General features: G+C 39.8%; 2 protein-coding genes across 2 annotated transcripts; both read left to right on the top strand.

Moving 5' to 3' along the window:
- The first annotated feature begins 2,952 nt into the window (after positions 1-2,952).
- On the top strand, positions 2,953-18,973 carry LOC149016571 (magnesium transporter MRS2-4-like). The gene is made up of 4 exons (XM_089154668.1): positions 2,953-3,528; positions 8,860-9,293; positions 9,957-10,238; positions 18,090-18,973. The coding sequence occupies exons 1-4, from the start codon at positions 3,210-3,212 to the stop codon at positions 18,369-18,371; spliced, it is 1,317 nt and encodes a 438-aa protein (XP_089010794.1). The 5' UTR covers positions 2,953-3,209; the 3' UTR covers positions 18,372-18,973.
- A 970-nt stretch (positions 18,974-19,943) lies between these two features.
- Positions 19,944-24,391, top strand: LOC149016570 (magnesium transporter MRS2-4-like). The gene is made up of 4 exons (XM_089154670.1): positions 19,944-20,349; positions 21,368-21,741; positions 22,284-22,547; positions 23,647-24,391. The coding sequence occupies exons 1-4, from the start codon at positions 19,998-20,000 to the stop codon at positions 23,920-23,922; spliced, it is 1,266 nt and encodes a 421-aa protein (XP_089010796.1). The 5' UTR covers positions 19,944-19,997; the 3' UTR covers positions 23,923-24,391.
- The last annotated feature ends 3,521 nt before the right edge of the window (positions 24,392-27,912 follow it).

The raw sequence follows: 27,912 nt of genomic DNA, 5'->3' as shown, positions 1-27,912 counted from the left end.
AGTCATGAAGCTCTCCTCCAAAAATCAGCACGATCGGACATCGGATGACCGTTCGATGAAGGGTTTGATCAAAACTGGACAGAGGCATTCAAAAACGGGATTTTTCCTCTCTTTCTTTCTGAATATAATTCTTTTTCCTCTTTTTCTTTCTTTAATTAAATCCAAGATATGAGATAAGATATTGAGGTATGCAAGGACTCTTTTCCATTTGGACTCTCTCAATAATATCTCTGTAGATTTGATTTAAAATCTCAGCCGTAGATCAAATTTGCCTTCTTTATCTCTTCAATATTTCGGAGTTGGCCCATAGTCACACATCTCTAGCCCAGCATGCTCCAGATTAGGCCCATTTTCGCATTTGAGAATTTGAATGGACTTCTTGACATGTAAAATAGCATGATTTAAGCCCAAAACTCCAAATATTTGCTTAAATCTTGAAAAGTCCTAAAATCTGCAAAAACAACATAAAACCCAAGGTAACTCCACTCTATGTGTATAAAATGCATGCTTTATGCCCTAAGATTTCACACATAAATGTGCTCATCATAGTTCCCTATGCTTTTAAATGTATTCATTAGGGGGGGGGGGTTGAGGGTGCAGAGGGTAGCAATATAGTTGACTCTCAGTGTAATTCCCCTGTAATTCTAACTTGGGATCCGTATTGCAGGTTCGAGTACTCGAAATTCTAGTCAAAAGAAGTTGTGAAATATCCAGATTGAAGCTCATGATCCATACCCTGAGCCCATGGATTTGGATGCACCTGGTGAAGAACCTGCCTTACTGGGAATTTGAAGAAGGTTTAGTAGAAATCCTGATGGATTGGGCATATGGATTTCTAGCTTGAGTAGAGTAGAGTTTGAAGATGTTTGAGATCAAGGTAAGGCCCCCCCACGTGTCGGTTTAAGTTAAGTTAGTGTTGGAGATCAACTGGTTGAGCAAAGCATCTAAGTACTGAAAAGTAATGGAGGACGGTTGCTTAAGGAGAGTGACTGAGCCAGCCAACAGCCCCAAGCTACCGGTTGGTTTGGTTGCGGGATTTAAACCCTATTTTGCCCCCGGCCCTCTTTAAATAGTCATCTACTACCTAATTTCATATTATTATATTCATGGGGGTTGTTGTGGATGGTTGGGAGACAATGAACACGTGGTTGGTGGTGAAGAACCCTCGAATCACAAAGAAGGCTTGGATCTTGCTTGGACTTTCAAATCTTATAGAGGTTAGTTAAGCACAGTCTCTTCTTACTTGAATTATTTATTGTTATAGTGTTGTTCCTCCCTCTAAAATTATGTAGTGGTGAGTTGGAGTGTTTGGAATCCTTTTCATCAATGATCGCTACTAGATCATGCCTGAAGCTAGATTTCTATATCCAGATCAAGGGTTGACTATATTCTAGATCTTCCTCTTTTGTAATCTGGAGTGTGAACACCTGTTTGGAGTTCTAAGGATGAAATTCGGATTTGAATCATCCCAAAATCGGATCGAGGATGGGTGATTAAAAGTCTGAATTTCGGACTTCACATTTTGCCCGAGAAGGGGGTGGTCGGTTGGCCCAATCAACTGCCCTAAGTGATCGGCTGGGTCACAATGACCATGTCAGTTTGATTTTTGCTCCGTTTTGATCTCGGACTTTAATGAAACTTCTTCCCTAATCTAGGTGCTCTCTGAGGTCTGTTGGAGTAGTTATTTGTGAGGTTTAATACTTTTCTCAGTAGTTTTTCCGCTAACTCAGGTAAGGATACAATTGCATATATGTTTTGACATGTGATATGATAGCTGTCTAATGCTTTGAATGTGTAAATAGTCATATAACATGCTATTTCAGTAGTTTAATTTGATACTTGATGATGACATGTTGTGGATGATGTTAGACGTATTTGATTCAATAATTTGATATGGAATGATGCGTTTTGGTGTGACTATGATTGATGGTTATCCTTGTTGGGTATTCCTAGCTTGGGATATCAGGGACTGTGGTATGAAACACTGTTATCTGATACCCTTAGCACTGTCATGGTTATTGGATTACATGCTTAGGAGGTCTAGACTACATGGTTAAATACCCTTACATGTTACTACCCTTTCGGCAGGGGTATTGAAGCCGAATGACCTGTGATAACGGTGATGTGACTCTATTTCATCCCACTACGGTAGCTAGTTTGTGCAGAGACTCAGTGATCCACTATTAATCATGCAATAGTAGGGTTGGGCTCATGGGCGTCAAACAAGCGGCTTGGGAGTCGTGAGGGGACATGAGAACATCTGCCTCAACAATATGTGGATGACCATAAGGTTAGGGAATGGAGTCCAACAGAGGTAATCAGTCCGTGATGATTTTTATTCCTAGGTGGATAAGGATACTGAATCGAGTTGGTTGGTGCCATAGGAAAGGTATATGACCACATGTAGTTTTCACCACAAGACCTTGCATTGGATTAGAATCTCTGACATGCGCCAATACTCGTGCCAATAGTTGTGGTAAGAAAGTAAGGACCTAAACCCCAGCCATGATTGTAATCAATAGTGCCAATGCTAATTGTTTTCAGTGATAAATTTGACAAATATATCTAATAAAAATTCAATTTTGGAGTCTCTACTTTTTAACCATAAAGTAGGTGTGAGTACTTTAAGGCTTCCATTTTGGGATGCTAGTACAATTTGTTCTTATATCCATTAACATGTAAACCAAGATGACCCACAACCCAAATGTGCCTCACCCAAGAACAACTAAACATAGATTACCAAAAAAAAAAAAAAACTAAACATAAGATGCCAAAATGACTCTTCCTTTTACCCAAAAAAAAGGAAAAAAAAAAGAGAAAAAATCCTCCTTTGCTTGTTTATAAAATACACAAGCTGTATAGATCTTACCAAAAAAAAAAAACCTGTATAGATGGCGTTGGACTGTCCAGATGGCAGTCAAAGTCAAAAAAATAGCTTGAACATAATTTGAGCCAGTGATGAGTCACCTCTCCATTAGAAATCTCAGTGGATGAATTTGATGCCACACCCAAAAGCCCAGCCCAATGAACCGTCTTCCCTGTAACGGTTATGTAACGGTGAAAGTAACTGTAACCGTGCAGCAGCTTCCACCGGTGAACTGTAATAAGAACACGCCGTGAAAAAGAATGGAATTAATGGGTGACTTATGGTGAGTCAGTTTTGGAATGGGTGAGAGACGTAGAGAGAGAGTCAGAGAGGTAACAAGAAAATGGCGAAAGGGCCCTTCTCGTTCCACCGGAAGATCGGACGGCGCCGGCCGAAGAAGACGCCGGAGGTGCAATTGCAGCCACCCACCCTTACCAACGACAACCACGACGAGAACATCAACAGTAGCAGCTCCCTGGCCGTCGTCTCTGTAAAGGCGAAGAAGAAGACTGGTGGGGCACGGCTTTGGATGCGGTTCGATCGATTTTGTCACACTGAGCTGCTTGAATGTGACAAGAATAACATCATCAAACGTACTTCAATTCCAGCTAGAGATTTGAGGATCCTTGGTCCTGTCTTCTCTCACTCATCCAGTATTCTTGGTAATGATTCTTTTGTGATTTTTTTCTTGACTCGTCTATTTGATTGGGTTTTGGGTTCTTGAGGGATTGGGATTCAATTACTCGGTTAATAATTAATAGAAGAAAGCCAAAAAATGGAAGTTAGAGTTCTCGTGTTTCTGGGTTTCTGATTGCTTTAGATGGGTTTTATTCGGCTACTGTGTTTATAGTGGTTGGTGGGCGTTTCGCTGTGTTATGTCTTTCGGGCAAAAGTACCACTTGGTTAAATTACTCAACTGCTCTTGCTGCGCAAAGCTAGGTGCGAAGTGATCATTAACTTGATTATGATTCATCAAATCTTTGCTTGTCTTGGCTTGTTGGCCTGCCTTCTCTTTGTTCATGTTGTTTGCAGAAGCATTACTGCTCTTCCATTTTAAAGTGCTTCTTGTAGGCAAGGTGGATATTTACAAGGATGGCCGTTAGAGTGAACATAAAAAGCCAGAAGGGTGGGGGTGGTGATTGGAGAACTTTCATTAGTATCTAGATGAGTAATTGGAGGTATACACTACTTCCTACAGGGTGTGACCCCAAATTTTGCTGCATCTGATGTGTTTAATGAAAATTTATTTGGTAATGGGCTACTTTATGAGTCCCATGTGATGTAGTTTTAGCCTACTTGGGGGAGCAACTAGACGCTAATTCAACCAGGATCTGATCTGAACTGGTAGTTCATAGTGACATAGGTAATAATTAGGGTTAGGGCTTAACAGCATCTAGGATGTCATTGTGGGGTTATGTCAAGTTAGTGTAGGAGAGTTAAACACTGAAGGTTTCTTGATGTTTTAATGGTGAAATAAGGCTGGAATTGTTTGGCATCAGAATAGAGTTCTGTTTCCAGGTTTTTAGAAATGGAATATTTGGGGAATCTAAGGCTTATAGTGGGAATCTGGGTGGGGCTTTGGGTTGAGTTCTTCTAGGGTAAAGAGTGAAATTCAATCCAAGTACGAAGGCTTTCTAATGGCTGGTGAGATGTAGACAGGATTCGGGTCTAGGGGATGATATGCAGAGATGGTGTGAGAGGTAGGGTTTCGTGGTTTAGGGATTAGAAGTAGCAGGCTTTAGGAATGTACTCACTGTCGTTGCAGTTTGTACTTGGAAGCAGCTTATTTAAGTGGTGAAATCGAATAAAAATCAGATCTTTGTCAAGAATTTGAAGATCTTTGAAGAATTTAGAAGAGAGCTTCAACTAGAACCACTCAGGTTTCACACAAAGGTGTCAGATTGGATTGAACACTAGTATCACCAATCTTTGTCAAACACCGGACCAACTCCAAAGAAAAGAATAAAGTTGCAGAGCAGTTGTCTTGAGAGCAAATTCTCAGAATTGTGAGGTTATGGGTAACCTTCTCTCCTCAATTCCCTCAAAAAATGCACAAATTTAGCAAGTTCCATAGCACCGCAGACTTGTAAAATAAGACTTCTTAAATGCATCACAGACCATGGGCAATGGGCATTACCTTACTATATATCTACTGCTGATTTTAAGGTCTGACAGGACTGGTATACTTATGAATATCCTTATCAATACACAATATCAATTTTCAATGGGTAGTGTGAGCTCCATGTCAAAGACAGATTTGTCCTTCCTTTACCCTCATAGGACCACCATAGGAAGCTATAACTAAATCAATCTCCTTTACTTCTGCTTAACATGTGACCATGTGCTGTGGATGCACTGGTCAACAGAAGGTCTCTATTTCTGGGCTCCAATAGTTGAAATTTGAATTTGAGGTCAGCTGCCGATCACTGGATTGGCATATTTTCTGAGGTGGCACACCCGCTGTGCTCACGATGGGTGCACAACCTGTTGGAGTTGTTGAGCTCAATCCAGCTATAAAAGAACCTAGAGAATGTTACATACTTAGTACTTACATTATCCTCCATCGTACCAATTAAGAAGTACATGGGATTTACATAATCCTAGTCTGTATGCTTGAACTTTCCACTTCTCCACCAGGTACTTATTTCTTCCTGTTTCCTTGATAAAGATAAACAATGCAATGATCCAAATCACCTCTTCTGGCCTAGACAATTAAATACTGTGTTGTTGTGCTGTTGCAGAATAGCCTGAAATAATTGTCTATAGCCAGAAATAGCACACGAAATGGAAGCCTAAATACAAGGTGGAAAATTCGACCGAAATAGGAATTTCAACCTTATAAAAGGCCGAAATTTCGATGTTCCGTCGAAATTTCGGTCAAAACTGAACATTTTTTTCTGGAAATTGGAACTTCAGTTTCGGGCCTCGTATGGACTCAAAATGATTTGGGTTCTTGCATACTACTTATTTTAAGTATAATAAATATAATGGAACTAGTATTTTGCCAAAAAAAATGAAAATTTATCATTCAAGTATACTAACAAATGACTGGTTCCGACAAGTGCAAGCTATATTGCATACAGGCATAGAATCATTAGCATACACGAATTGTTTGGTAGAATGATTACACATACAACAAGTCAACTAAATAAAATGACCGATTAGATCAAGTGATGGTGTCTCACATATATTAAGTTGAAGCCTATATATCATATATACGTAAAATAAAAATGCATAATTTTAGAAAATAATTATTAAAATCATAAAATGAAAAAATAATAGCAAATAATAAAAAGATAAGTTTAACAAAACACAATCATAGATCATAGTCCTAGGCTAAACATATATTAATTTCAAGGCAATACAAGATCATTTAAGGCATGAACAAAACAAAAATAAAAAAGGGGAAGTTTGGAACTGTTGGGTGTGGCTCATGCTTCACATTCTATTGTTGCTGGAGTTTCCTTTGTAACTTTTGTGGCTTAGGAGGCGTTTGGAGGAAAAAAATGAGCAAAAGAGATGTTTGAAGGTAAACGAGTTTGTGGAAATTAGGTGAAAATGGGATAGAAATCAATAAAAACTAAGGAAAAACAAGTTGGAATGTTGAAATGGTTGAAGTTTCGGTCGAGATGGTCAAAACCTCCGAAATGGTCGAAATTTCCAAAATTTCGGTCGAAATTTGACACATTTCCGAAATAATTGGAATATCGTTTCGTTTTTGAAAAATGTAGACATTTCAATCAAAATTTCGGTCGAATTTTCTTCTATGGCCTAAAAATCAGCTCGATTGAGGCATACACCAAACTCTTGCACTTTTCTTACAAGATTATGTCCCCAATGCTGTATAATTGAGCACATCTGTAATACATCCTTGCGAACTTAAGAAGTGAAATTGAAGTCAAAGAAGAGATGATTGGTTGTTTTCCTTCCAGGCCAACAAACACAGAGGAAAAAAACATCTTGGATTTCTCCTTGTCACTAAGCATCCCCAAGCTCTAATAGATTGTCTGGGAATATTATCCACTAAACAATTCATATTCGCCCAGGGGACTTTCACCGCTGTTGATCTAATCACTCCCAATCTTGCACTTTTCTTACAGGATTAAGTCCCCAATGCTGTATAATTGAGCACATCTGTAATACATCCTTGCGAACTTAAGAAGCAAAATTGTAGTCAAAGAAGAGATGATTGGACGTTTTCCTTCTAGGCCAACAAACACAGAGGAAAAAAAAAACATCCTGGATTTCTCCTTGTCACTAAGCATCCCCAAGCTCTAATAGATTATCTTGGAATATTATCCACTAAACAATTCATATTCGCCCTGGGGACTTTCACCGCTGTTGATCTAATCACTCCCAATCTGACTTGGTTGTGAAGAGTCAGGAAGGTTTTAGCCTTTCCATCTCACCAAATAAGCTTCCAAGGTGTGTGATTTCTTGATGTCCAACAACTGTTCCCACATTTCCTTCAGCTTGAGGAATAAAAGTTGGGCACCAGACAGCTTTCCAAAGGATATACTACACCAACGCCGTCCTGGCAGGGCCTGCATCATAGTAAATTCTATCATCAAACATGTTGGGAAAAGACGACAGTTGAATGCCTTTGGCAACTGCCAACTGGTCAAGCCGAGTATCTGCATCATCAATTTGCATTTATACTTCAAAATATAACACCAAGCCCATGAGCACCTTTACAAAGGCTTCATTACCCATATGGTTTTATTCCCTTAGTGCTTATGTTGGATCTATTTCACCCACATGCTGTCCTTGTTTGAAGCAATTCACTACACCTTTTTCCTGATACTTGCTGCATTTGTATCTGTGATTCTCTTATTGCCCAGTCCTCCTTCCTTCTTTGACTTATGAACCAAGTTCCATGCTATATATAAAGTTTCCTTTCCAAGTGGGACCAACCATAGAAAAATTGAGAACATTAATTCCAGTTTGCTGATGACTTTACCTGGCAATTCTAGCAGTCTGGTCCAATAGAGATTCATTCTTAAAAACAGAATTGCTTGTAGTCAGTCTGCAAAAGATAGAATCAAACATTTCATCCTTGGATGTTCTTCTTCACGGTATCAATCAAAGAGGCACAATTTCCCACTGAAATTTTTCTTGAAGTAAGAGGATACCAAGATATATGATTGGTAACTTAGTGTCAGTGAAACCTGTTACTCTAGCAGTTTCAGTTTGCTGTCATGAATGGTGCCCTCCAAAAGAGAGAACTTTTCCTTATTGGTATATTAGAAATTGAACCTCCTATCCAGCTTTGTGTATGCTGAACTGTTTCCTTGCTAATGAGGAATTTATCACTTTGTGGAGACCAATATAATGCTCATACCTAGACGAGCTTCAGACTAACTTTTCTACCTATGGGTGGGAAGACAAATGATTGGTGTACCTTTATTGAAGTCCTAAGTTGGTAGGTTTAGATATCCTTCAGGAACTTATTAAAAGACATTCTACCCATGTAGATCTACTTTGAAGTTCTTGAATCACGGTTGGGTGCATCTGCCATGTAGTGCTTATTTATTTAACAACATACACATTATGGATCATTCTGGTCTTGCGGATGGCGATCTTATTAGTTGCTTGAATATTTATTGGGCATCAAATTTTATTTTATTTTATATTTTAAATCTTAATTTGTTTCAATTCTTACCTGTATGTTATAAATTCAACCTGACTATTGTTTCCTTCTAGCTGATTAATATTTTAGTTGCTGATTGAGTTTCTTTTGCAAAATGCATGTTCAACCTACTGCACCATATAAGCGGAAAGAAAATTGAAATTCTGTATTTGAAAAAGTATTTTGTATGTAGTCCCTTGTTGTTTGTTAAATTATTCTTCTCTCTCTTGAAATTTCTAATGCAAGTAAGAGCTTCTTTCTGAGCTACCTGTTTCTTTCTCCAATCTTGGCAGATCCATTAATTTTTTTTTAACATTTCTCCTGGAGCATAATTGTCACTTAGTATTTACTTTCTTTTCTGTAGCCAGAGAGAAAGCCATGGTTGTCAACTTAGAGTTCATAAAAGCCATAGTTACTGCAGAAGAAGTGCTGCTGCTTGATCCTCTATGCCAAGATGTTATCCCTTTTGTCGATCAACTAAAGCAACAACTTCCACATAAAAGTCCATTTAGGATTCAAGAGGCTGGCCTAGAAGAAAGCCAGCCTACACCTGGTGGACAGCGGTTGCTTGTTCCTGGAGCAGCTGAAGATGTAAAACATGAGCTTCCATTTGAGTTTCAGGTCCTGGAGATTGCATTGGAGGTTGTTTGTACATATTTAGATAATAATGTGGCATGCCTTGAGAAAGATGCTTATCCTGTCCTGGATGAATTAGCAAGAAATGTCAGCACAAAGAATCTTGAACGTGTCCGAAGTTTGAAAAGCAACCTTACCCGTTTGCTGGCACGTGTACAAAAGGTAAGGCTAGTCAAATTTGTTTTTATTTTTACTTAATACTAATTGCACTCTTTTGCCCCCTTTTTGGGAGTATGATAAGTGATTGGCCTATTTCTCATGGTTATTCAACTCATGCTGGTGGCTCTGGCCCACATGAAATGGTTTAAAATAGGGACTGGACACTTTAACTAGTTAGAAATAGATTTTAAACAGTAAATGATCCATTTGGGAGCCTTGTTCATTGTTACCATGATTCTTGACACCATCACAAGTATTATGAAAATTTTTGAGACGAGAGAGTAGCTTTAAAAGGTTCAGAACTGAAAACTAAATGTTTACGAATTAATGCTGTAGATTTTGGATGAGCAACTGGTTGGATTGTAGGGAATAGTCTATATTAAAAGTGCTTTGAGGAATTAAAATAAAAGACTGAATCAACCATACCAACTGATTGAAGGAACATTCAAACCATTGTTGTTTATTGTTACATCTGCTCATTGTCTAAGCAGTTCTGAAGACATTATAATGCTTAATGCCGCAGTGAAATCCATTCCCTCCTGGGTGATGCAGCTTACTTTTCTAGTGGCATTTAAATCCATCTGTGAATCATTAACTATTTGGGTTTTCTATCATTGTTATTTTTTGCTAGCATTCAATAAATGATAGCTTCCTGTCCCTTGGTAGGTGAGGGATGAGATTGAACATCTATTAGATGACAATGAAGATATGGCACAATTGTATCTAACAAGGAAGTCAATCCAGAATCAGCAGTATGAAGAAATGATGGCTGTGGCGGCTTCAAATAATGCTGTCACTCTTGCACCTAACCTGCGTCAACTTAGTTCTCTTCGGAGTGCAAGTTTCCATACCAGCAATCATTCAGATGATCATGATGTGGAAGAGCTGGAGATGTTGCTTGAGGCTTATTTCATGCAACTGGATGGGACTCGTAATAAAATTTTATCAGTGAGTTCAATTTCTTTGTTGGAAAATAGCACTAGTTTGGTGCTGTGCTTCCCATCCCTCCCGTTCTCTCTTGTCACACCTGGCCAATAACATTAGAAAATAAACTGCAGTAACTGACAACATCTAATTGAAAATAGAGAGCTCTCTAAATTACCACAAAATTCCATTTATTTATATCCTGCAATTGCTTTATTGGCACAGTGATGCTACATTTGATAAGAAGACTTTCCTTACTATTGGTACAAAGGTTAGGTTCAGTTGGGAAGTTCCACAGCTTATTGTTATCTTTCCACTGTTGTAAAACAGTTACTTGGTTGAAGCCTTGAAGGGAAAGAGGATTTGACAATATGAAGGCCATATTGAATGAATAAGTTCTGCAACAAACCAGCAACTTGATGATGTGATCATGGACGAAGTTTTTTCTATAACCATATATCTTGTCCCTGTTACCACCAAGCATGTGTTCAGCTGTTTCTTTCTTGATCCACTTCCTGTATTTTAGTTATCATTATTGCTTCTTCTTTTTTTTTATTTCTTGGGATTTTAGAAACTGCTTCTTAGGTTTCTCACTTTATGCTTTTTTTGGATGAATGAAAACAATCATTAACTAAAACCCCAAAAGGGGAGAAGAGAATGTACAATAGGGAAATAAAGGAGGGGGTTTGAATTGCTACCTACTAATGGCAGAAGGAAGAGCCAAGACGCTAAGAGACAAAAAAATCTTGTTCCTTGGGGTATCCAACACTTGGGGGTGGGGGGAAGGCTGCAATCTAGTGGAAACATCAAAGCAGTTGTCTCTCGAAATCAAGTCAAGGGATTTGGAGTTGAAGGTCCATCTTTTGAGATTTTGCTCCTACCATAAGTGAGGAATCAAGACACTAAACAACAATTTGCCTACTAGATCACAGATATTAGTGATAGTGACTCGTTCCTAAAGAACCTGAAGGAATGTCTAGAGTGGGGCCGAATAGTGTTAATGGCTTTTGCTCACAAGGATCGGTAGAAGGGGCAGGTGAAGAAGAGGCGGTTTACATCTTTAGGGTTGTTCCAGCATAGGATGCAGTTGGGGTTGACATTTAGGCAACGGCGGATAAGGAAGGACTAGGTGGGAAGGAAAGGTTAGAGGATCTCCAAGTAGAGAAGGCATGCCGGTGGATGTGACCTTTGGACCAAACCATGGAGTGCCAAGCATGGTGGGAGATCTCGCTTTCGAGCGAGATCTCGACCGAGATGGCAAGATCTTGGTCGAGATATACCAAATTTCTGGCGTAAACTTGGTGGCCCATCTCGGTGGGTTTTAGGGCCCCGGTTGGGCTGAAACTTGGTATTTATCCTATTTAAGGCCTTTTGAACACACTGGTGGCCTTAGATTTGTGAGAAAACAATCCTAAGTATGTCTTCGAAGTCGACCCTATATGTAAAACTCAAATGTTGTGAAATGCAAGGTTAAACAACATGTAATGTAGAGATATCAAGTAATTCAGGTTATCAACCATCAAGTATCAAATACATTACACATTAAACTATCAAAGAACCTAAATGTCTTCAAAATTTTACAACCATAAGAAGTTTTAGACTTTTAGTAAGTCATAAATCATAATCCATAAGTTCACAATCACAAGAGTAACAAGATTACAATATTACAAATCTTGGGTTTATACTAGTAGATCAACATATATTTATACTAGACTCACACACATTGTTGCACATTGTGTTTGAAAAAAATTCAAATTTGGGGGAAAATCTTACCTTTGTTGAAGATCTAGTTGAAATAGGCTTGGATGATGATAATCTGATGTTGTAGATGTGTTAAGGATGTTTGGAAGTTGAATCCCCAACAAATTCCGGCAAAAAATCAAGTTTCCGTCAAGTTTTGAGGGTTGCAGCGAGAGAGAGGCGAGATATGCCCCTCTTGAGCGAGATAGGGGATTTTAAAACCCCTTAAAACAGGTGGTTGGACTCGAGATGACAAGATCTCCCATCTTGCAGATCTCGCTCTCCTCTAGTCTCGCTATCTCAAGATAGCAAGATCTCTCGCGAGATCTCGGCGAGATCTCCCACCATGGTGCCAAGAAATTAGGGGGAGGGATGGAAAATAAGGTTCCACTTGGAGGTGCTGAATAGTGTTAATGGCTTTTGCTCACAACGAGCTGTAGAAGGGGTAGGTGAAGAACAAGCAGTCTACATCTTTAGGGCTGTTCCAACACAAGATGCAGTTGGGGTTGACATTTAGGTGCTGACAGATAAGGAAGGACTAGGTGGGAAGGCAAAGGTTAAAGGATCTCCTAATAGAGAAGGCATGCCGGTGAATGGACTTTGGACCAAACCGTGGAGTGCGAAGCAATTAGGGGGAGGGATGGCAAATAAGGTTCCACTTGGAGTTGGTAAGGAAGGAGCTTATAGGGGAGCGTAACCAGATAGAATCATACTTGTTTGAGATCTTTCAAATGAGCTTTAACAGGCTGGCACAATTATAATCATGGGTTTAATGGAAACCAAAACCCCTCGGTTTTGGGCTGGCAAACAAAGGTCCAACTGATGGAATGAAGGAACCTATAGCAGTCTTGACCTTTCCAAAGAAATGCACAAAAGAAGGATTCCATGGCACAAATTGTGGCTTTGGGGAGGGAGAAGTTACCACACCAATAAAGGTAGAAGGATTGGAGGATTGATCATTAGGACCATCTTCCCTGCGAATGAGAAAAGTCTACCCTTCCAAAGTTGGAGTTTCTTCTAAATTTGGTCAAGCGTGGAGTAGTGGCAGTTATAAGCCGGCTCAGAATGAGGGCAAGACCAAGTAGAAGAAAAGAAAGCTACCAAGGGACAAGCATGTGAGTTGTAGGAGGGCGACCTTAGTTGCACAAGAGACACCCGCCAAAAAGAGGACAGATTTCTGCAAGTTGACACAAAGACTAAAGAGGGATTTGAAGAGGGAAAGGGAGGAGAGGATGGAGGAAATAGAGGAATGGGAGGATTTGCAGAAAATTATAAGATCGTTGGCTAAGGCGAGATGGGAGAGATTGAGAGTTTTACACTTAGGGATGGTAATGTAGTACTGTATTTGAATGATCAAAACAGTAGCCAAATAGGACCTTTCACAGGGAATCAACTTCAGATTTGATGGACTTAAGATAGATAAAATTCAGATATAATGGAAGGCTGAAAACCGAAGTGGTAGAACAAGGATATTGGTTTAAGAACAAGGACTAACTAGGTCTTCAAAACAGCAGTATGCTATAAAGAAGAATGGATGGAACAATATAAGAGAATTAAGAGAACAATAAGAACAACAAAGTAACATGTAACACTCGGGCTTCTCACCACAAGGTGGATCGATTGGATTAAACACCAACCTTCCTTGATCAAACACAAGGAGTCTTAACACCCGGGCTTCTCACCGCAAGGTGGATCGATTGGATCGAACACCAATCTACCTTGATCAAACACAAGGGTTCTCCAAGAGGAGGAATGCTAGCAAGCAATTTGATTTCATTTCACAAGTTGTTTTCACCTCTTACATATGTCTCTTTATATAGCATTCTAAAGAGACATAAACACTAATGGTAACATCCAACCACTAGCTAACACCACCTACCTATTAATAACTCAACTACACAACACCACTAGTCAAAACAATAATGGGAACAGCCACCTACTACACCCCACTACTAGCTCCTTTTATTGACTTTTCAAAGCTAGACTTTGGCTTAGTTCAAAATATGTGGGCTGGTCTTCTCCCACTAAAGTAATCCAAGCCCATGAAACCATGGGCTCATTTTAACCCACTCCAATAGTCCTAGCCCATGCAAGCCATGGGCTGTTTTGGGTCATGTCCTTAGGCTTTAATGGGCTTGAGCTTTGGGCTTTTCTCTCTTTTGTATCTGCTGCCAATTCTGCATCAGATGGGAGACATGAGGTGCTGGTCGGTATTGGATTTGGATGATTCTAGAGAGGACCTTAAGGGCAAGGGAGAAGAGGAAGGGGGAGAGGGGGCAGCCTTAGCGGATTCCCACCCGGCACGGGAATAAGCTATTAGGGGAGCCATTAGTGATAATAGAGAAGTGGGGAGAAGAGATGCAGGTTTCAATCCAACAAACAAAGGGAGGAAGGAACCCCATAGAGCCAGGATATCTAGGATAAAGTCCTAGTGGATGGAGTCAAAGGCTTTGTAGAGATCAATTTTGAGGAGAGCCGCTGAAGAATGTGAGGAGTGGTCAAATCCCCACATGATCTCATCACAAAGGAGAATGTTGTCAGCGATATTCCTACCTGCTGATGTAGCCTCAAGTGAATAAGTGCCATTATTCCAGGATCTTATCAAAATCAACCTTAGCTTAAGGTTAAAATTAGGGTTTCTAAGGTTTTTGGCCAGAACCGGTTTTGGTCTTAGTTTAGGGTCAAACTGAATTATAAGTCAGGTCTGATATATGAGATTAGCACCCCCATATCTGAATATTTCAGGTACACGAAAGCTGGTTTCTTCCCCTTTGAATGCTGGAAATAGGGTTAGGTATCAAGGGTCTCAAATCAGGTTTGAAAGGCTTAGGGTTGGGGATGTAAGAATCAGGCTTAGGGTTGGGGATATAAGAAGTCTAGTGATATGTTTCAGATTTAGGATTAGGGTTTTTGAATATTAAGGACTAGGGTTTTATAGTTTGGACTTAGGGTTCTAAGGTTGTAGGTTTAGGGTTCCCTAGTTTTAGGGTTTTGGAATCTAGGACTATGGTTTTATAGTTTCAGAGTTAGGGTTCTATGGGTCTAGGATTTGGGTATGAGAATATAGAGCAGTGAAGGAATTAGGGTTTAAGGCTTGGGAACTTAAGGCAGAATTGGAATTAGGGTTTAGGAAAAGTTTTGGAAACTTAGGGCAGCAATGAATTTAGGGTTTAGGATAGGGCTTTGGGAACCAAGGGCAGCGAAGGAATTAGGGTGAAAGATATGGTTTGGGTTATCAAAATAGAAAATTAAAAGAGTGGATAGGGAATGGGATAAGGGCTGACTTGTCACTTGCCTGTAACACAAGTCTTGTAATGGGGTTGATGTAGATGGAAAGAAGTGGGGGCTGGTTACTAGCTCTGCCGAAGGAGAACCATTCAACCTAGAAATCTTAGGTTGCTTACTCGATCACATGGAGGTCTGTTACCACTGCCGAAGGAGAACCGTTCAACCTAGAAATCCTAGGTTGCTTGCTTGATCACATGGAAGTCCCTTACCACTGATGAGAAGCTCTACTAACCTTGCTCTTAGGCATCTACACTCTCTTTATTAATTGTATTTCAATTCTGTCCTCTGTTATATGCCCAGGGCTTTATTATATAGCCTTATATAAGAAGTCCTAGTGAAATTAGGACATAGAAACTGACTCTCCTGGTTGTATTCAACATATTAATCCAAATCCAAATAAGACTCTTATAACTAAAAAGGACTGCTTATCATATCCTAGACTGTCTCAACCATTACTTATAACTGAATAAAACACAAAAGACTATTCTTCCCTTATAACTTAAGTTGGGCAGATTTACATAATTATACCAATTAAACTGAAATAAAAATGTATTTTCATACTAGACCTAAACACTCAACTTATGGGCCTAGGTTGATGTTGAAGGAAATATGCCAATTCGGTGTCGGACCTGCATCACCTACAATGAATATCTATTGGTTTTGCTGATAAGGGGAGGGAATAACAAGTCAAATGCGGTTAGTGAGAACTTCGCCAATGAGCTTGTAGAGGAGATTGCAAAGGAAGATGGGCCGAAAATCTGAGAGGGAGGAGGCACCAGGCTTCTTAGGTATGAGACAAAGGAAGGTTTGGTTAACCAGAGAAAGCTGGCAGGGGTTAAAGAAGAAGCTAGGGACCACATTGATGAGGTCTTCTTCCAAGAAACTTCAAGAAGCTCCGAAGAAACCTATATTGAAATCTTGTGATCCGGGAGCACAATTGTGCTTGTGGGAATTAATGGCAGAGATTTTCTCAGCATTGGAGGGAATGACCTGGAGGGTGTCGAGGAGGGAGGATCAGACAAATTTGTTGATGAGATTGGGGGGAGGGCCAGGGGAAGGGAGGAGGGGGCCTGAAGAGAGGAGAAGGGGACTGCCTCCCTCTTAATACCATCAGCATCAGAAATCCATACACCATTGGCAAAGAGGAGGGTTGGGATCAAGTTATAGTTGTGACAAGCTCCAAGGGAGCTATGGAAGAAAGAGGAATTCGAGTCTTCCAGCTCAAGCCATTTGGTTCTGGACTTTTGATGAAGGAAACTTTCCTCTTGGAGGTTAGAGAAGTCAGTTCAGTTGAGAGGGATTTCTCTTCATCAACTCAGGGTTGAAAGGGTTCAGCTGGAGGAGAAATTGGACATGAGTGAGGTTAAAGCAGCAAGAGGAGATGAGGGAGGTGATATTCCCAAAGGAAGAGGAAACCAAAGGCTTAAAAGCATTTTGGAGTTGCAGAGCTTCTTTTCAAAGGCGACAACAAGAGGGAGGGAATAGAAACGTTCCGCTTATTCCAGGCCTCCTGGATAGTGAGAAGGAATGAGGGATTGGGGGAACACACATCGAAGTATTTTAGGGTTCAGGGCCAAAAGAGGACTGAATATGGAGGTGATAGGGGGAGTGATCTGAGAGGTCAAGGGGAAGGAAATTGGCATGGGAAGCAGGAAAGAGGGAGGGCCAAGCTTCACTCCCAACTCCCAAGAAACCTATCTAGTTTGGAAGCAACACAATTCTGACTATACCTTCGGTTGTGCCAAGTGAGGAGTTTCCCTGACCACCAAAGGTCGGTTAGGGCAATGTCCTCAATGCAATTATTGAAGGCATTCCTAGCAATGGTATCTAGGGAATTACCTCCCAACTTTTCGTGGTTGAATTTAACCACATTAAAGTCACCTTCAATGCCCCAGAGTAGGAAATTGACTAAGGAGGAGCGGGACAAGAGATCAACCCAAAGGGGGAGGCGAGATGGAGGCCGGTTATGAGCGTGATTAATGGTGAGGTGGAAGGGATTGGAGAAGTGAGGGAGACAAGGAGGTGAGTGGGGGCAGTCACAGAAGCAATGGAGCGAGCATTATCTGTTGAATGTGGGGGGCATACAGAGAGGCCTTCTAGAAGTGGAGGCCAGCCTTGACATCAGCCTGTTTAGCTAGGGAGTCGAGTCCCCTAAGATTCCAGATCAAGATGTTGTTAGACATGGAGAGGGTGGGCTGCAATGTCGAACACGGGAACCATGCATCCTACAAATGTAGATGCAAGGAAACTGGTATCAATGTCGAACACGGGAACCATGCATCCTACGAATATAGATGCAAGGAAACTGGTATCAATGAGCGGGGGTGGGGGTTGTTGGGGTGGGTATCCCTCCTAGGAGTTGGCGGGGCCGCAAACCGAGTCTCACTTGAGGGTTCCAACAGGGGGAGGGGTCTCAAATAAATTTAGGTCTTTAAAGGAATCAGACCCAGGGGAGAAGAACCAGTCCAACGGGGGAGGAAGGGAGGTTCGGTCTGGACATGTTGGGCTGAGGAGGGGGGATTGGGTCAAAGGGGTAGGGAGGTTCAAATGAAATATGCAGCTCGATCTTATTTTGCTTTTATTTTCATATGATATGAAAGAACACTTGGACTGCTTTTACTGCTTCAATTCTGTCTCCATGAAATTTTTTTGCATAGCCTCTAAGCCTCTTAGAGTTTCCTTTTGGTAAGATTATATATGTATATATATATATATATATTCATGGGGTTTCACCGTGATATTTTGTTAGTAGTAAGTTACTGTATTAAATGTTTGTTCATCAAACTTCCGATGTGCATCTCAGCCTTTTGACTCTCTTCGCTTCCCTTTACCCTCATGTGATGAAAGGTACGGGAATACATTGATGACACAGAGGACTATGTCAACATCCAACTTGACAATCAGAGAAATGAACTTATTCAGCTCCAGTTGATTTTAACCATAGCATCATTTGCCATAGCCATAGAAACCTTGATAGCGGGAACTTTTGGCATGAACTTCAAGCACTGCCCGTTGTTTCACATCCATGGCCTCTTTGGCCCCTTTGTTGGAGGAATCTCAGCATTGTGTTTCTTGCTTTTCTTGCTGATGCTGCATTATGCCAGACAGAAAAAACTGATTGGATCATAAATGAATGTGAAGAAACTCAATCTTGGGCGTTTGCATGGTCAGGAAAATTTCAATCTGAAGAGCAGCATTCACTATTAGAACTGCAAACTTGGCAAGCTTACCTGGAAAATAAAGGCTAGAGTTGAAGGACATCCTTTCAGACCGGCAGTGGTTTAATTTCAGCCTACAGAAGTAATATTAACTTGTATGAGCTGTGAAAAGTCGATTGTGCTGTATGATGAATCATGCTTTTGGGATTGTTATAAGCTGAAATGTAAAGTATCATTTGTAATAGTAAAATTGTGTTGCTTGTGCTTGGCCATGCATTGGTGCCGAGGAAATAAGAGGTTGGTTTTTCTACTTTCTTGGCAAGTTCTCAGAAAATCTTTAGCATGTATGAGGAAATTGGAATGGCAGAAACATGATGTTTAGCAAGCTCAGAGGATTGTTGGAATAAAAGCTCAATAAAGTGATAAAAGTTTTAGTGATTGAGGTGCGGCAAATTTATGACGCTCCACAGAGACTAGATCAGTTGTGGAGGTACCTAGAAGCAAGTCCAGAGAGTACATTTTTTTTTCCTTTTTCCCATTTTTCTTAGGTCCTGTTGTTGTTAAGGCTACATAAATAAAGTAACAGGAAGACTTAATGAGCATCAAAGTTTTGGTTTGTGCAAAGCTGTAGATTGTATAAAACTTGATTCACTTCTAAAATTTTCTGTCTCAAGATAAAATTGTATAGATGGTAGATTTCTTATCTTGGGTCTTATGTCATTGAGATGGATATCATATATTCATATATTATGTAATAAACACCAATCGCTTCTGCTCAAGACATTGGTACAATCTGAAATTCGCATGAGGTTCCTATCCTGAACTCTCTTGTTGAATGCCTCATTGTGTATCTTCTTGAATCTTATCTGGGTTGCTGTCTCTCACGAAGTTGAGGTTTAAACATGAAGGACAGTTAACCCAGAAAATATACAGAAATAGATAAACTTGATTAGATATCTTAATAGTCAACTATTAAGCGCTCAAACCATCAAAGCCTCAAAGAAGCAAGATGGCATGCTATTTCATAGATAACAAATCCCAATTAAATCTTCTGTACCTGACACGATTTCATCGTTTCCAGTGCTTACTTTCTCCAAACGGGTGTGTCTATGCATCACTTTCTCCAATTGACGCCCACTTTTTCTCTATGCGAAGCTTACTTTCCTAACGTCCCGGCGAGCTTCGATGAGTGTTGCTCCGAAACCCAGACTCTCCAGTCGGTTTCCTTTGGATGTTAGGTGGTTCCGCTGGTGGTGTGGTAATAGCAACTCTGTCCCTATCTGGGTTGGTTGCAGGTGGGTCTGCTTGCGTGTGTAGTTCTTTTTTAAATCTCAAATCGTGGAGAGGTGTGCAGAAAGGCATGGAAGAATGAAGACAGAGTTCTATTATATTATAGATGCAATTGAAAGTTACAGAGGATCGATTATGCTGGGGAAGCATATCTGGGGGAAGACATATATTGAGAGGTTTTCAGCTGGGGAGGCCCTATCAGGAATCATGAATTGTGCTGGTAAAGAACATATTGGGAATAACAAAGAAGAGGTACATTGTAACCGGCTTTACGCAAACACACACACGCTAGAGAGCAAGAGAGAAAATGGGGAAGAAGCTTTTCTTCCAAAGGAAGACTGGCCACAGTCGCCAAAAGAAGATGAAGGACGTACAATTTAGTCTAACCTCTGCTAAAAATGGCAGCAGAGGCACCAATTGCTGCAACATTGACAAAGAAATTAACCCTGTTGACCTTGCTTCAGCACCTCTGAACGGAGGATTATCTAGTAAGGCAAAGAAGAAAACAAGTGGTGTGCGACTCTGGATGCGTTTTGACCAATTTGGTCAGTCTGAACTCCTTGAGCTTGACAAGAGTGCTATCATTCAACGTGTGTCAATCCCTGCAAGGGATTTGAGGATCCTCGGTCCAGTCTGGTCTCAATCTTCTAACATTCTAAGTGAGTAATTCATTTTTCTTTTGATTTTTTATTGTTCTTACTGAATTTTTTATGGATCTTGCTTCATTGGATAGATGATTGATGAGAAGTAAATGGAACCTATCATCCTGTGCTGTTTTTCAAAACTGTTTTGATTAATCACTTACAGTTTGAGAGTTATATTGCGAACGGTGAAGGCTATGAATGTTATTATTCATGTTGTAGTTATCTTGTGGACATCGGACCTGGTGTTTAATTTTCCTTTAATATGTTTAGGCAGTGAATTGCTGGGTCCTTAAGTGCTAGGGAGTAGGGACCAAATTTATCTCAAGTTAATATTGCATAGCTGATACATAGGTGAAAACATGTTACAATTGATCGCAAAATTTTGCAACTGGCTTCTTATAGTTAGTTGATTAAATGGTCACCAAAGCTTGCTACACATGATTTTTAACAGTGGTTTCCTGTTTTGCCATACCACCCTCTTCCTCTGTGTTAAGTTTCAGAGCAGGAGCACACTGTGCATGCTTCAGTCCTTACCGAACAAGGATTACCTGAACTTTTTTGGTTAAATATAGGCATTGGGGGAACTGACTTTTCCTAGGGTTGTGAAGCTGAGGAGGGGGATGAATATTGTTAATCTCTCTTGTCAGATGAAGGCTACACAGTAAAGAATAATGACAAAGAAGCACCTATTTCTGGCCCTTGCAAATATAATATAGGAACAGAAGATGCAATATTTTTGGTTTATGAAATATTACAATGGCATGAATTCGACCAATTGCTTTGAGGTAATGATTTTATAGATAGTATGCTCTTTTATCGTGTCTTTCATTTTTTTTTAAGGGGGGGTTGGTATGTCTCCCATTTGTTACTTGGCATTTTTGGCTAGCATTTTTAGCTTATGCATTAGGTGAGCATGAACTTATGCTGGTGAAGCATCTGTACTAGTTTCTCTGCCCAAGTCTTTGCAAGTATTATCTTTTTTTAACTAGGAGGGGAAGTTATACTCAATTGTGTGATTGTGGGTTTTTTGTAGCCAGGGAGAAAGCCACTGTACTGAATTTAGATATTGTGAAGGCCATAGTTACTGCTGAAGAAGTTCTATTGCCTGATCCTCTAAACCAGGATATTATTCCATTTGTGGATCAATTAAAGCAACAACTGCCTCATAAAAGTGCAGATGCCGATGGAGTAGCTGAAGGTCTGCAGCCTGAACTTCCATTTGAATTCCAAGTTCTGGAAATTGCACTAGAAGTTGTATGTACACATCTGGGTAATAATGTGTCAGAGCTTGAGAGAGATGCTTACACCATCTTGGATGAGCTAACCTGGAATGTCAGCACTAAGAATCTTAAATATGTCCGAAGTTTGAAAAGCCATCTCACTAGTTTACTTGCACGTGTACAGAAGGTAACATCGATGTTTATCTATCTTAATCAGATTCTCTTTTATACTACTTGTGGTTTGTACTCCAATGATGAGGATTTCATTCGTTTAAACAATCTGGCCTGGTTAAGTGACGAAGTTACTCCAATGAAATCAGAAAAGGTTGTAAACCCAACCACCTGGGATTTTATTTGGGAACTCAGTCGATTAAGATGGTTCTGTTCTATATGGGCAAACTAGGCTGTCCAAGAGACAGGTGGCTTCAGTAGAGCACTCCGTATGCTTCTTACCATTTATAGTTTACTTTATGGACTAGAGATACTAGCTTTAAAGGAGATGAGAGCTATAAAATTGGCGTAGGTTGACTTTCCGGGTGACCTGGTTGATTTCACCACTCTTCTATTAGAAGAGTTGCAAAGAGAAGCTGTTATCAATTTGGGTGTAAGAGATGTCTCATTTTCTTTAAGGATTTGGTTTATGCTGATTTTGGTTGGATGTTGAGATTTTTCATTTCTTGTTTTTATATGCATTATCTTTTACACAGGGTATTATTTGTCTTCTACCAGGTTAGGAATGAAATCGAACATGTTTTAGATGATGAGGAACATTTAGCTCATTTACATTTAACAAGGAAGCAGAAACAATATGAAGCACTGCTGGGAGCACTTGGTTCAAATAGCATTGCCACTTCTGGACCTAATGTTTCACGAATTAATTCTAATATAAGTGCAAGTTTAATCACTGGAAACCGTACGAGTGAGAATGAGCTGGAGGATTTGCTGGAGGCTTATTTCATGCAACTGGATGTGACTCATAACCATTTATTGTCGGTAAGTCATATTTTGCATTGGAGATATAAGCAAGTGCATGATGGTTATGTTCATTTTTTTCTGCTAGTAATATACTACAAGTTGAAACACTTATTTTTCTTCTCCTGAATATACTCTGGGGACTAGTTTAAAGAGGTTAGCTACTCCATTGTTTAACAACAACAACAACAACAATAAACCTTGTCCCAACTAAATGGGGTCGGCTACATGGATTCTTGCCCTCCAATCAATTCTGTTCGAGGCCATGCTAGATACAAGGCCTAAGCTATACATATCCTAAGGTTATCTTAGGTCTACCCCTAGCTCTTCTAGTTCCTTCAATCTGGATTATATCACTTCTCCGTACAGGGGCATTTATAGGTCTCAGTTGAACGTGGCCGTGCCACCTCAAACGACTTTCTCGAAGCTTATCACTTATGGGAGCAACTCCCAGACCAACTCTAATATGATCATTTATTATCTTATCCATCCTAGTTTTGCCACTCATCCATCTTAGCATCCTCATTTCTGCTACACTGTGTTTATCTATATGATTCTTTTTAACAGCCCAACACTCTGCACCATCTGATGTAGTGTTTCCATCTACATCTACCAGATAAATTGTGCTACAATCACTGAAAACATTATCTGACCTGAATACGGATGAGTAGCCTAACCATGTCATATACTTGAGCACTCCCATCATACTTCTGTCTCAAGTCTCATACAACCAGTTCACACTACCAAGGAAATGAATGCAGTTTGTTTCATAAAGAAGTGAAAAAGTGAAAGTGGGTGTTATCAACTAGCTCCTGCATCTCTTGTTCCCTTCTTGATGCCTTTTGTTTATTGTATTCCATTTCGATGAAGCCATCCTGACTCCTCTGCATGCTGTTGTGAAACCTGTTACTTTGTGAAATACTTTTGTTTCACAATTCTTAGAGCCAACGTAGAAGTCCTGTTTATTTTCTATTTTTTGCACTGAAAGACAAATAGGTACTTCCGCATTGTGCCTTTTGGATATCTCTTATCTGGTAGTGCATAAGTTTATTAGAGCTTGGAATGCTAGGTGATACTTGGAGCTTCTTCTCATTTTTTTCTTTATGATCATGATCCAAAGGTGCGAGAATACATTGATGATACAGAGGACTATGTGGGCATTCAACTTAACAACCAGAGAAATGATCTGATTCAGCTTCAGCTAATTCTTAGCATGGCATCAGTTGCCTATTCTGTAGATGTCCTGGTAATTGGGTTTTTCAGCGTAAACATTCCTTGTCCACTGTACAATGTCAATGGCATCTTTGGGCAATTTGTTGGGTGCTTGCTTGGAGCTGGTTTCTTGATTTTTTTTCTCCTTCTGGGGTATGCTAGGTGGAAGAAGCTGCTTGGATAGTAAACTGAACTCAACATTAATTCTCAGACCCCACATCAGCTGATATAAATGATGTGATTTTTTGGGATATGAGACCTGTTAACTAAGTAGATCATTACCATGTAAATTTCATAATGTATCACAGAGTTATTTGAAACAGAATAAGCAAATGCTGTCTAGACATAGCCTTCTGTATCAATGCTGGTGAGAGAGAGGTGTCTCTTATCTGTAATTGTACAGGTGGAAATCATATCTTCATGTACATGGAGTTGTATGATTTTTTTATTTATTTTTCTGGTAAGAACAAAGATCACTGAGAAGAGCTCCTTCAAACAAGGCATATGCCTTATATGATTGCAGTTGCTAAGGATTGTATAGATGATTTAAACCTCCAAATTTTAAGCATGTGAATCTCTCTAGCTTTAGGTGCCAATTTGAGTGTTAAGCAGCACCATCATCTATACTACCTCGTTCAATGAGCACATTAAACTGTTTTTTTATGGAAAAATTATGTGATTAGCTACTTTTGGGTTTTCTTTTACAAAAGTAATCACTCAATGTTTTATTTAACAAAATTAGCTAAAACTGAGTTAGCTAAAACTGAGTTTGTGTTTACAAAACTAACCAAAATAGTAATTTTTCATTGCTTTGGACATTTTTAACGCCTAAAACTAACCACACTGAAGAGGGAAATCACTATTTTGTCCAAAAGGAATTAGGGGTAAACAATGTCCAAAGGGATGAAAAGCCACTCTTTTGGTTAGTTTTGTAAATGCAATTCAGTTTTAGCTAGTTTTGTTAAGTGAAATATTGAGTGGTTATTTTTGTATAGGAAAACCTAAAAGTAGTTAACCACGTAATTTTCCCTTTTTTTATTGACTATTATGGATAACCCACGTCTCTCTCACACTCCAATTCAAACACTTATGTAAGATTTGAATTTTGGATAAACTCTTCCTGTCATCAAAGAATCCTACCATTTTGGAGGATTAGTTTTATATCAGATGTAATTCTTGTAACCTCACTTCTGTAACTGTACTTTGCTACACCACTGTAATTGTGTTTCGCTCGACCATTGTAACCATGCCTATATAACCTTAGACCCATGACGCATCGTGGGTAAAGCATTGCATTCAACACAGTTTGCATATTAATTTAACATTCAAAGACGAAACCCATTGAAATAGATTATCATTTTGTTCGTGAACATGTCGCAGAGGCAGGTCTCATTGTTCGCTTTGTTCCTAGTCAAGATTAGGTGGCTGATGCGGTTACCACAGGTCTCCCGAGCACATTTATGCATTTTGAGAGACAAGCTCACAGTTTGTAAATGGCAACTGACAGAAAAAATAATTATAGAAATATTTAATAATTTAAATAATTAACTAACAACAGAAAAAATAAATTTGATACCATCATGGCGAGTGATGGTGTCTCGAGTATACTAGATTCAATGTCATCTATCCTATATACACACTTTCTTTTTCAAAATACATAATATGGATACGACAAGAAGAAGAAGAAGATTTGTCCCAACTAAATAGGGTCGGTTACATGGACTTCCAATCAGTTCTATTTGAGGCCGTGTTAGATACAACTCCTAAGATATGCATGTGCTTTATCAACATTTCTTTAAGGTAATCTTAGGTCTGCTCTTAGTTTTTCTAATTTCTACAATTTGGATTATATTACTTCTTCGTATAAGGGCACTTACAGGCCTCTCTGTTGTATGTAGACCTATAAATGGATAGCCGAAATCCGCCTCCGAATTCGTATTCGTATTCGTTTAAGGGTATCCGTATCTAGAAATTTTCTTACCGGAAAATATCCGTATCCATCTGCTAAGCAACCGGATTCGGATTTGGATAATTGCTTATCAATCGGATAATATCCGGATAAAAAATTATCTGGATAGAGTAAAGTATTTAACATTTTTTCATTAAAAATTGATGATAATTGGATTCGGATACCGGTAATCGAATTTGGATACCGGTATTCGGTAATAAAAAAATTTATAATAAAAAATATAAAAAGTGACAATTATCAAACAATAATCGGATAGTTTATCGGATAGGATTATTATCGGATATCCAATAAAGTTTTGGATTCGAATTCGGATGCCTTCTCTAAATCTTTTCCGGATTCGGATGTGGATAACGGATTTGCTAACCGGATTCGGATTCGGATAGCGGATTTGCTAATCGGATTTGGATTTTGATACTATTGTATACTAGCTGAATCCGATCTGTTTATAGGTCTAGTTGTATGTGACCGTGGAAGAAGACGGGAAAATGACGAAACAATCTTGATCAAAATTTCAGGAAACTTGAACAGTAGATAAAATCTGACTGAATACATTCGTGTCTTTCATACCATGACTTATTTAGGAGGATGCGATAATGAGATCATCTGTATAGAATCAACATGTAGTGTAAAAGAAGGAATTAAGAATTCAATAATCATTTTCACAACCAAATGATCTAAAAGCCATAGCATCACGATCCCGCTGACACCGATTTTGAAGAATCGTGTAACGAAATGCTTCCTAGAAGGATCATATCCTTGTTCGCCCAAAAAGGTTTTTAATTGCAGAGTTACATTTCCAGACGCTCACGCAACCGACCATTCCGTGAGAGTTTGGAGAGAGACGCTAGCGTATACGATGGTCTCAACAAATACGAGCACCATTTTCTAAAAGGTTAAAAGTATCGGTATTGAATATTATATTGTTCAGGTAATTTTAAGATATGTGTGTCGTTTTATATCTGAGTATTGTATCATACTGACAAGTGCATTATAATGCAATCTAATAAAGAGACATACATATTGGTTATGTGCAATATAGATACATATTAACTAGTATCACACTATATCATGGGATATTTACAAAATTGCTTGGGTGCACTGCGTTGCGTATAGTAGAGTTCGAAACAAGGATTTAGATTTCGATCTTGACTACTTGTTTTTGCAAAATTTGCTTGTTTAATCACTTATACGCACGGTCCGACATGTTGACTGGTGTCGTTGTGCCAGTGGCTGGCGACACCACCGACATAGTGACACCAGCCGAAATGTCGAGCGATTTTTAGCGTTGTAATTTCTAGAGTTCGCCGTCGGAATTGAAGATGCCACGGCCAAGGAAATCTTCCAAGAGAGTGATGAATTGATCTCCTTTCGGGTAGTTTTTGAAGTTGGTCTTGAGCATGTGTTCGATGTTGAGAGGGTTGGCGGTGAGAAAGCCATGAATTTTAACAGGCAGGCGGAAGATGATGCTGTTGGTGGCGGAGTGGCTGAGGATTTGGGTGGACCATTCGAGGAAACAATGGCTGTTCTTGATGAAATCCGGTAGGGTTCCAACGAAGGGGTAAGAGGTGAATCATGGTATGGTGGTGGTGGTGTATGGTTTTCTCTTTTGGGAGTAGAAGAAGTAGAAACTGAAGCAGATCTAGAGTGATGAAGATGGAACACCGTTGCCTAGACCTCCTCTTGCACAGTTGCACCTCCACTAGCTCCTCCACCCAATCCTCCGCCAGCACCTCCTCCTAGTCCTCCACCAGCTCCTCCTCCCAGTCCACCGCCTGCACCTCCACCGAGTCTGCCACCAGCTCCTCCTCCCAGTCCCCGCCTGCACCTCCATCAGTCCACCGCCACCCTTCCACCGACATTGGCGACACATCGAAAATCGGCAATATATCGCAATAGTTGACAAAAATCGTCGACTTTGTAAACTTATCGTGTCGCTGGGGGGAATTGTGTCGCCCCGCAGGGACACCACGATAAATCGCCATTATACGACACAAATGGTCAACATCGATATCTCGACCATGTTTCGATCCTCACTGCATGTCTGCATGCAGCAAAATGCGCAGCACTTGGATTCGGATATTTAAACACGATACGTTACGAACTTACGATACTTGGGAATCGTAACTGCTAAATCCGGCAGTCTCACGTGTTACGTGCATCCCTCGCCTAAGGGTATTTCCGTCCTATTGGTGTTCATCATTTATA

Source organism: Hakea prostrata, chromosome 5 (assembly GCF_041222555.1).
Source record: "Hakea prostrata isolate BN-2017 chromosome 5, UWA_Hpros_2, whole genome shotgun sequence".
NCBI classification, from domain to species: Eukaryota; Viridiplantae; Streptophyta; class Magnoliopsida; order Proteales; family Proteaceae; genus Hakea; species Hakea prostrata.
Note: the sequence above shows the minus strand (reverse complement) of the source record. Positions and strands in the feature narration are given on the sequence as shown.